General features: G+C 45.3%; 1 protein-coding gene across 1 annotated transcript; it reads right to left on the reverse strand.

The window, feature by feature from the left end:
• Positions 1–253: 253 nt before the first annotated feature.
• LOC310711030 (chymotrypsinogen 2-like) lies at positions 254–9,695 on the reverse strand. Its single transcript, XM_083512451.1, has 7 exons — positions 9,642–9,695; positions 8,992–9,095; positions 7,521–7,600; positions 6,601–6,679; positions 6,026–6,206; positions 1,304–1,437; positions 254–450 (listed from the first exon to the last, which is right to left on the reverse strand). Exons 1-7 carry the CDS (start codon positions 9,691–9,693, stop codon positions 289–291), a joined length of 792 nt encoding a protein of 263 aa, XP_083368577.1. The 5' UTR covers positions 9,694–9,695; the 3' UTR covers positions 254–288.
• Positions 9,696–10,707: the final 1,012 nt, after the last annotated feature.

Consider the following 10,707-nt stretch of genomic DNA (forward strand, 5'->3'; position numbering starts at 1 on the left):
GGCATGGGTTTGCATTCAGTGTATGAGTCACGCCACACCTGCAGCTAATGTGATACAGGCCAGAATTCTACCACCTCATGCTATGTGTGGCATTGAAGCTCAAGCATGTAAGAGTCTTCCTGCTGGGTCAGGCCAAAGGCCCATCTATTCCTGCATCCCATTCTCACAGTGGCCAACCAGGTGTCTGTGCGAAGCCTGCAACCAGGACCTGAGCGCAACAGCATAGAAGAAACACAAACAATGGTGTCAGACGCTGGTTTTATTGTTCTGAAGTCAAAGAGAGTTAAGTTAGTTCTTAGCTAGCGTTTCTTCAATAAAGGGAAGGAGCTCAGTCACTCGGGCATAGACCCCTGGGCTGGATGGGGAGCAAGTGCCGCTGCCCCAGGAGACAATCCCGACGAGAGTCCAGGTGCCATCCTTCTGGCACACCAAGGGGCCACCAGAGTCACCCTGTAGGGGAACAACCAAAGCAGGGTGTCAAAAGAGGTTCTGTAGAAAAGGAAGGCGGAAGCTGGCAACTTCCATGTCAGGAGATGAGTAAAAGGGAAAGGCCTCATTCCTGCGACACGTGAGGTATGATGGGCAGATGTGTCCATTTTGGTTTCTCACGTTTTCCAATCTTAAGTTCAGTTCTCCACCTTTCCACATCCGTTTGCAATTGTTTTAAAGTCCTCATGAACATTCCCCACCGGCATTTTTGTTGGGATTTCTCCTCATATACACATTTTTATTTTTTGCAAAACCTGTGCCCCCTACTGTTTATATTTTCCCAGATCTAATGGTTCAGTGTGTATGCTGTTTTCACTAATATGTTCATTCTGAGGCACACTTTGCTTTTAGTGCATGCATTTTTGTACACCTGACTTGGTACAGCAAAATTTGGATGAGTGTGTTTTGGTTCACGAATGGCTGTGGGGGACGGCTGTGTTTTTGGTACACAAATTGCTTCTGAAATTAGGTGGGTTTGCCTTTTAATGGGAATACTACTTTAACGCTCACCTTCCCCTCGCCACTGAAACTGCCACCACCTGAGCCCCAGGATTCAGGATTTCCAGGGCAGATGGCAATGACCTCTGGTCATTCTTGCCTCTCAGAAATCAAGTGCTGGCAGGCAGGGCAAGTGGAAGCAGTCTTCCATGGCCAGGAAAAAACAGAAATAGGAGGCCAGCAAGATGCAAGGGGGAGATAGCTGGTGCCTCATTTCAGACAGGAACTGCTGTGGTGGCTGAGAGAAGGTGGGTGGGCTTTGAGGAGGGGGTACCTTGTGGTGGGAGGGCAGCTCAGGTAGTAGGGGAGGACGTACCATACAAGAGGAAGCCCCTGCGGCACCAGCACAGATCATGACGTCAGCGATGCGAGCCCCCCAATATTTCTTGCACTGCTCATTGGTCAGCAGAGGGAGGGCCACCTGCTGCAGTTTATCCGGAGTGTCCTTGTCTAGGAAAGAACAAATGAGAGGAGAAATTTTCATTAGGGCTGCCATATGTCCGGATTTTCCTAGACATTGCTTGGATTTGAAAGACAGAATTGACATGTCTTGTTGTTGTTGTTTTAGTGTTTATAATATTAACTTGTAAGATATGGATTTGTTTGTTTTTTTGTTTTTGTTTTTGTCTTTTTTAGTTTTCGAATGTTGATTTCTGTGTGTTGTGTATTGTTATCTTTTGATATCTTTCGTGTTGTTGTTGTTGTTGTTGTGTGGAAAATACTAATAAAATTCATTTAAAAAAAAGACAGAATTGACATCCGGGGGAATTTCTGAAAGGTGGCACTTTGTCCTGGATCTTAGGCATGTCAATCGAAAAGTTGTGGTTTGGGGGGCGTTTTTGTAAAAAAAAAAAAAAAAAAAGTTCAACAACTTTCAGGGTGTCCTTGTTTTTACTTTTTGAAATATGGCAACCCTAGTTTTCATAAACATATCTACATGTTTATTTATACAAATATCTATATACTGATATTCATTTAAAAAATACCAAGTGTGGTTTACAACAATTATAAATAAAACCATACAACAAGAAACATTAAAAAGGTTAAAAAGCAGACACTGGTTAACCACAGTGCAAGGATGTTACTCTTAACTGCCTGCGTAGGCTGTGCAGAATAGAACAGTTTTCAGTAGGCGTTTAAAAGTTGGCACAGAAGGCACCCGCCAAATCTATTGTCAACAGAGTATTCCACAGAACAGGGCACATGAAATGGCTTGTGGCGGGGGGGAGGTGCTAGGTTGCTCAAAAGCGAGAGTCTGTTGGTACAGAGGGGAGCCCTTTTTGTGTGCGAAATGGGGTGGGGTGAATAAGCAAGTGAAAAATAGGGTGGGAACTGTTGCTAAGACCCCTGCCTGGTTAATGTGCTAATTCCTTTGGGGGGGGGTTATTGGGATGTTGATTTTGTTTTGATTTTATGTATTTGATATTTTATGTGAGACCTTCAAGTATAGAAATTAAATAAATAAATAATAAAATAATAATAATAATGTATTTGACCGTTCTGTGTTTCCTTTTACTTCAGAATTTGGTTAAATTGGAAATGTCAGTTTTTTTGTCCTCATTGCTGTTCTGCTTATTTGCCTTATGATAGAATGCTTAATTGGTTGTTATTGGACCTATTATAAAAATAGTTTTGTAGTTTTGGCATATTGCTGTTTCTTTCTGTTTGTTTTCACTCCAAGATTGAAAATATACAATGAATTGCAAGCTAAAAATACTGTAAGGAAGTAAGTAAATAAAATATGTTCAGCCCTGCCCAGACCCTCCAAATGTCCCTATTTTCCAGGGACAGTCCCAGATTTACAGAAGCCATCCCAGTTTCTGATTTGATCCTGCAGTGTCTCACTTTTCCTTAGGACATCCCTATTTTTAATCAGAGAAATGTTGGAGAGTATGGAATAGGCGTCCCCAGGGCTTTTTTTCAGTTTCAGGCAGAACTCGCTGGAAATTAGTTCCGGCACCTCTCAGGTGGGCACCATTGCCATTCTAAGAGAATGAAGGAGGTGTTCATGGTGAGTTCCGGAACCTCTTTTTCTAGAAACATGGCACTGGACGTCCCTATTTTCATTGGAGGGTATGCCTGCCAGGCATGGCCAGTGGCCAGGAATGATGGAAGTAGTCCAGCTGCACCTGAAGGACCACAAATTAGCCACCCCCTGCTCTGTATCACCCAGTTCCCACAGAAGGGATACGTGGCAGGCTGATAAAAACCTGGGTTCATGGCTATCATGGCCTATTTTCAAGTACAGTGGTAACTTGGTTCTCAGACGCCTTGGTACTCAATTCAGGTAGGTAGCCGTGTTGGTCTGATGCAGTAGAATATATAATATTATATATATATATATATTTGCTTTCGTAGATTTTCACGGGTACAGGAATGCAGGTTTTGGTGTCTTCGGGTGTCTTCCCGTGTAAGAGTTGGGGTGTCTAGGCGACGTTTCGACGAGGTCTCACTCGTCATCTTCAGGCTGGTGCTTTCGGCTTCTTGTTACTGGAACAGAGCAGGATCTCAGTGTTTGAGTTCCTATAAATACTGTTGAGGGGGTGTGGTGTATAGCCTCCAACGTTCTGGGCAGAGAGGAAGTTCCCAGGTTAGTGTGCCTTTTCTTCTTTTGTTCTTTAATTACTTGAGGGATATCTTGAGTGATTTCTTGAGTGATATTCTGAGTACCACTTAGGTGGGTCATTAAGTGTGGATTAGTTGCTAAAGCTTTCGTGTCTTGACCTCTTGAGCTTGTGAAGAGTTTTTCTGAGAAGATGGCTGTACGTATCGCAGAACACAAGAATGCCGTCAAAAAAGAAGAAAAAACTTCCTCTCTTTTCCAACACATGAAAGAAACAGGACACGAAATTAATTTTGCAGATTCCAAATTGCTCTTTAACATGGAACATCACCACAAGAGAATAATCATGGAAGCCATCGAGATAGAGAAACACCCTCACAACATGAAGAAGCGTGACGACACGTCCCGCCTGCCAGACATCTGGAAATTAGCCCTCCCCACAAAAACCGACACCAGAACCAGAGGCACACAGAACGCCATCACCAATCAACCACACCAGACCCAAACCCAGACCCTCTCCACAGATAAATTACAGACTCCATCCAGTAGCCAAACCATAGTGGCACCTCCGGATGCTGCACCCCCCTGCAATCCCTACACAGATCTGGCTGGCACAGGGCACAAAACCACAGCTCGCCCCTATACACGAAGCCAAGCCAGAGCACAACTAAGTGCAGTACAGCCATCTTCTCAGAAAAACTCTTCACAAGCTCAAGAGGTCAAGACACGAAAGCTTTAGCAACTAATCCACACTTAATGACCCACCTAAGTGGTACTCAGAATATCACTCAAGAAATCACTCAAGATATCCCTCAAGTAATTAAAGAACAAAAGAAGAAAAGGCACACTAACCTGGGAACTTCCTCTCTGCCCACACCCCCTCAACAGTATTTATAGGAACTCAAACACTGAGATCCTGCTCTGTTCCAGTAACAAGAAGCCGAAAGCACCAGCCTGAAGATGACGAGTGAGACCTCGTCGAAACGTCGCCTAGACACCCCAACTCTTACACGGGAAGACACCCGAAGACACCAAAACCTGCATATATATATATATATATATATATATATATATGCAGGTTTTGGTGTCCTCGGGTGTCTTCCCGTGTAAAAGTTGGGGTGTCTAGGCGACGTTTCGACGAGGTCTCACTCGTCATCTTCAGGCTGGTGCTTTCGGCTTCTTGTTACTGGAACAGAGCGGGATCTCAGTGTTTGAGTTCCTATAAATACTGTAGAGGGGTGTGGTGTATTGCCTCAAAAGTTCTGGGTAGAGGGGAAGTTCCCAGGCTAGTGTTCTTTTCTTCTTTTGTTCCTTAATTACTTGAGGGATATCTTGAGTGATTTCTTGAGTGATATTCTTGAGAACTTTTGAGGCAATACACCACACCCCTCTACAGTATTTATAGGAACTCAAACACTGAGATCCCGCTCTGTTCCAGTAACAAGAAGCCGAAAGCACCAGCCTGAAGATGACGAGTGAGACCTCGTCGAAACGTCGCCTAGACACCCCAACTTTTACACGGGAAGACACCCGAGGACACCAAAACCTGCATTCCTGTACCCGTGAAAATCTACGAAAACAAATATATATATATATATATATATATAGTCCAGTAGCACCTTAGAGACCAACTAAGTTTGTTCTTGGTATGAGCTTTCGTGTGCACTAGCAAACTTAGTTGGTCTCTAAGGTGCTACTGGACAATATTCTATTCTATTCTATTCTATTCTATTCTATTCTATTTATTTATTTCTGCCTTAGTACCCAAACAACTTGGAACCCAAACTCTGCAAACCTGGACGTAAGTGTTCCAGTTTGTGAACTTTTTTCGGAAGCTGAACGTGCTCCGTTTTGAGTGTTACGCTGAAGTCTCTGTTTTTGCTATTTATTTTGCCTTTTTGTGGCTCTTTTTTTTTGTTGTTCTTGTGACTGTGTGGAACCCAGTTCAGCTACTGATTGATTGATTGATTGATTGATTGATTGATTGTGTGACTGCAGTACATTGTTTATTGCTTTCATTTTATGGATCAACGGTCTCGTTAGATAGTAAAATTCATGTTAAATTGCTGCTTTAGGGGTTGTTGTTTTTAAAGCCTGGAATGGATTAATCCACTTTGCATTGCTTTCTATGGGAAAGCACACCTCGGTTTTGGAATGCTTTGGTTTTGGAACAGACTTCCAGAACGGATTAAGTATGAGAACCAAGGTACCACTGTAAAGGCAGTACCCAGATATTACCAGTGTGGAGTAGTGGACAAGGACCTGGGAGACTACAGTTCAAATCTCCTCTCAGCTATTTAGCCCACTGGGTGACTTTGGACCAGTCGCTGTCTCTCTCAGCCTAACCTTACCTCACAGGATTGTTGTGAGGATAAAATGGAGAGAGGGAGAAGTACGTATGCAACCTTGAGATCCTTGGAGGAAAAGTGGAATAATGTATAAATGCCACAATAAATAAATAAAAATAAAAATTACTAGTGTGCTTGGTAAGGCCCCATCCAGTGGTGACGCAGGTCATGCCCCCGGGGAAGTCATCTGTGGCCTGGGGCAGACACACGGGAGACACGCGAGCCGTCAGCTGGGCTGGGGTGGCCAGCTTCAACAAGGTGATGTCGTTCTTCACTGTGAAAAGGTTGAACTTGGGGTTCTTGAAAACCTGTCAAAGAAGGAGGCAGTTTAGTTTAAGCCAGTGGTTCCCAAATTTGGGGGGGGGGCACTGCTCCCTTTGTTTCATAGACTCATATCCAGTGTCCCCCACGCCACCCTATAAAAAGCTTTATTCAGAATAGTGGTTTGCAGAGGAAGATCTTAAGGAAGATAATACATTAAAATAAAAAACAGCAATGGTTAATGGCACGTTTATTCAAAATCCAATTAAAACTGTTTAGTTTAATTGAGCCAATGATGCCTGCTTTAAAGACTGATCGTCGTGTGTACACCTCCACTGCTATCCACTCACATTTTAGCAGTACTTTGGCCTGGTATTTTGATACACACAGAGAGAGCAAGGAGCACCTGAGGTCTGAGAAGGTCAATCTTGTGCTACCTACCTGGGCAATCTTTATGACCTGAACGTCTTCAGCAGGATTGTGTTGGTCAAATTCACCCAAAACCACCAGGTGGCTTGTCCTGCAGCAGGGGCAGCAGTTGATAGTATTCATTAGTCAACCGTGCTGAGAAATACAGCCAAAGTGCTTCATATACACGATCTCAACAACCACTACAACAGCCCTGTGGGGTAGGCAGGTACTGTTATCCCCAAGTTGCTGGTGTGTGGAGGGGGGGTGAGCAGCAGCAGGGAGAGAACTGCTTGCCTAAGGCGACCCTTACCTTTGGGAAAGGTAAGATTTGTACCAGCACCTTCATAGTTCTCAGCTGAGGCTAGGAATTGGTGTCAGAACTTGGCATCATTGGACAGCTACCAGAGCCCAGCACTCTTGCTGATGCCTTCCCTGGACCCTCCTTTCATATATATTTTTTCATAACTGGCTGGGTCTATCTACCACTTAAACATCCCGCAATACACCTGAGCCACACAATGTCAAGGGACAGCAGCTGCTATCATGGGCTTCCTTTGAAAAGCTTCCATTTCTGATTCCTGGGCATCCATCTGCTGTTGTGGACACAGCAGCATTCTGTGTTGGTGTCTGTGCCCACCTCTGCCGGTCAATTGGCAATACTGCCTGGGAAATGTGACAATCCCGCTTTATTTCTTCCACTTTGAGCACCGGAACAAAATTGTGGTGGAATGCATTTAGAAATAGATTTTGACTTCGGAATCTCTGAGAAACACTACGAAAAGTAAAGTGTGCCTCTGAGTGTGTGCAGAGTACACTTCGCTCACCACCAGCATGCACACATCCCTCTAGGATTACAGGGCTAGGGCTTCAGCAAGTCTGGCTTCCTGGTTTTATCCCGAGCCCCAGAGCATTTCTTCTTGGAAGTGGGTTGTACACACAGTCTTCCTTACCTGACGTTGCAGTGGGCTGCGGTGACCACCCAGTTCTCGCTGATCAGAGAACCTCCGCAGAAATGGAAGCCAGTGTTGTCCTGAGGGATTGAGGGGAACATGTGAGCAGATAGAAAGGACCCAGCGAGTGTTTGGACATGCAGTGCAGGAATCACAGCTCAGTAATCCCTGACAGATGGCAACCCAACCTCTGCTTAAAATCCTCCAAGTAAGGAGAGTCTCTCATCTTCCAAGGTAGTCCGTTTCACCGTCAAACAGCTCTTACTCTCAGAAAGTTCTTCCTAATGTTTAGTTGGAATCTCCTTTCTTGTAACTTGAAGCCATTGGTTCCACCCTCCAGAGCAGGCTTCCCCAACCTCGGCCCTCCAGATGTTTTTGGCCTACAACTCCCATGATCCCTAGCTAGCAGGACCAGCGGTCAGGGATGATGGGAATTGTAGTCTCAAAACATCTGGAGGGCCGAGTTTGAAGAAGCCTGCTCCAGAGAAACAGGAAGCAAGCTTGCTGCATTTTCCATGTGACAAATATTTGAAGGTGGTTACAATATGACCTCTCAGTCTTTTCTTCTCTAAACTCAACATACTCCATCCCCTCAAAGGCTTGGTTTCCAGGCCCTTGATAATCCTGGTCGCCCTCCTCTATACATGTTACAGCTTGTCAATATCCTTCTTAAATTGTTGCCCAGAACTAGACACAGATCCACAGGTGAGGGGGCTCACCAAGGCAGAATAGAGCAGTACTCTTACTTCCCTTGATGTGAACACACACTCTCTCTGTCCCTGTTCCACTAACCAGGGTTGTCTCAATTATTTTACCAACTGCTCATTGCTGTAATGCCAAAAAGCTTTGGGTGGGTCCCCACTCCCTCCCCCAAACTGTCCATAAAAAAATAATAATTATTATTTTCTACAAAAATTAAGCATACTGACTACTCCTATAGGTGTTCCCTACTGTAATGATCAGATACATTTTGTGGTTTTCCCAAGAGTGCCTCAAAATTGATTTTAAATTGTGCAGAACAGCTGATGGGGAAGCCTTTTCGAAAGTAACCCTGAGGAGCAGAGTGCTTGTCATGTCCACTTTGACTTGCAGCCCCTGGAGGGCTGACCATGGGTCAATGTGGCCCTCAGCCCCAAAAAGGTTGCTGACCACCCCGGTGTACCACAAGGAGAGAGCAGGTGCTGGACTTGTATCTGGAGGAGCCCACCCATGGACTAAGCCAGTGGCTATCACCACATATTGTGGCAGAAAGTGCCACAAATTAATTGTGCATTGCATGAAGAAGCACTTTATGTTGCCCCCACCTTTCTCATTCAGTTCACACAGAGTGGCTGGAGAAACCCAGACAGATGGGCAGGGTATAATAATAATAATAATAATAATAATAATAATAATAATAATAATTATTATTATTATTATTATTATTATTCCATGTCTCCAGCCAAAGCAAAGTGTGCTGGGCTTTTCTTACCTGCAAGGATACCTGCCAGGGCCATGATCCAGGCACTGCCTCCTCTCCATTGACAATTCGGGAATAGCCGCTCAAGACCGGATGGATGGCTGGAGTGCCACAACCTGGCAAGAAATCAGGTTTGTTTGTTTGTTTTTAACCCAGGAGAGACTCCCTATCCCTAGATGTAAACTAAATCTGTGCACAGCTTCATCTGAGTTCAGGTTTCACCAGGGACTGGCCCCCTGCACTGTGTTTTCAATATCACAGCTCAGCCCTGCAACATGTGAAGTAACAAAAGACAAGGAGAGAGTGGTCCTTGCTTGCCACAGAATATTGGCAGGGGACTTCAGCCAAGTTAGAGTGTAGGATGGGCAGGTAGGACTTGAGCATTTTAGAAACTTCAGTCGTGGTTCTGTGGTTGGAGATGGAGGTGCAGCATCCATTCCCATGGGTGCTGGGGAAGCGGTGAAGTTGACCTGTGGATGATTAACTGCATCCCTTGACCCTCCCACAGATGCCAAACCCTGACCTGAAGCTGTGAGCCACACGGGCAGCACTTCCTGTAGAGGTATGGAAAGGGGGGCTGTGGAGCAGATCTCTCAGCATGTCAAAGGAGGGGGGGTTGGAGTTGCCTCCTCCTCCTGCTTGGCCTCTTACAAGGCACTCACCATGGGCAGCACCAAGGAAGGCCAGGCAGAACAGGAACCAGACGGAAGCCATCTTGCTTCTTGAAAGAGTTGGGAATGAAGCAAGGGCTGCAAATCCTTATATATGTTGTGAGGTAGCTGGCACAGGTGAAAGCCAAGCCAAGCTGGTTTTCCAGCCTCCTGTTATCGTAGGACCTTGAAGATAAGCATAGGTCTGGTGGAGGCTGTGGGCAAAGGCCCAGGTGACCTGGCTCAAGGGCAGTGACAGGTGCCAGCTGGTTTCTGAGGCAAGGAGGAGGTGGAGTAAAAAGGGTTTGAGGGGAAGCCAGTTCCTCCGAGACTGGAGACCTCATGATTGGTCGTCTTCCTGCAGTGCATGGTTAACCTGTGGAACTCACTCCTACAGGAGGCAATGATGGCCACCAACTTGGGCAGCTTTAAAAGAGGATTAGATAAATTGCATGGAGGAGAAGGCTGTCAACAGCTACTATCCACAATGGCTATGCTCTGCCTCCACCACTGGAGGCAGCAATGCTTTTGACTATCAGTTGCTGGAAGCCACAGGAGGGGAGGGTGTACTTGTGCTCAGTTCAGCATTGCTAGTTTCCCACAGGAACCTGGTTGGCCACTGTGAGAGCAGGGTGCTGGACTAGATCGGCCTTTGGCCAGATCCAGGAGGGCTCTCATGTTCTTATTTGCTGAGGAACCTCTGGTGGGTGCTGCAGCAGATAATTCTAGAGCTTGACGCACACAGAGAAGTCAGTCCAACTGGGTATCCAGTACAAACACAGTACGATCCAGTTCTGGGCGTCACAGAACATACCCAACATTCCCAGCACACTGGAAGAAAATTGATATGAAGGTTGTTATTCATGCAGGAAGTTAGTCAGCAATGCTGCAGTGAAGGGGGTGATGGGAGCAAGAAATCACTGCAGGACAGCCCCAAACATAAAGGCATGCAGCCTAATATACCTAAACATATGCAATTGCGTGAAATCCAATTAAAAAATAATTTATTTGAAAAATAAAGAGGACTGCCTCTGCCAGTTATCTCAACATCTTTGCAATTGTTGGCCAAAACAGTAGA

The sequence above is a fragment of the Podarcis liolepis genome (assembly GCF_965112155.1).
Source record: "Podarcis liolepis genome assembly, chromosome: 7".
Classification (NCBI taxonomy): Eukaryota; Metazoa; Chordata; class Lepidosauria; order Squamata; family Lacertidae; genus Podarcis; species Podarcis liolepis.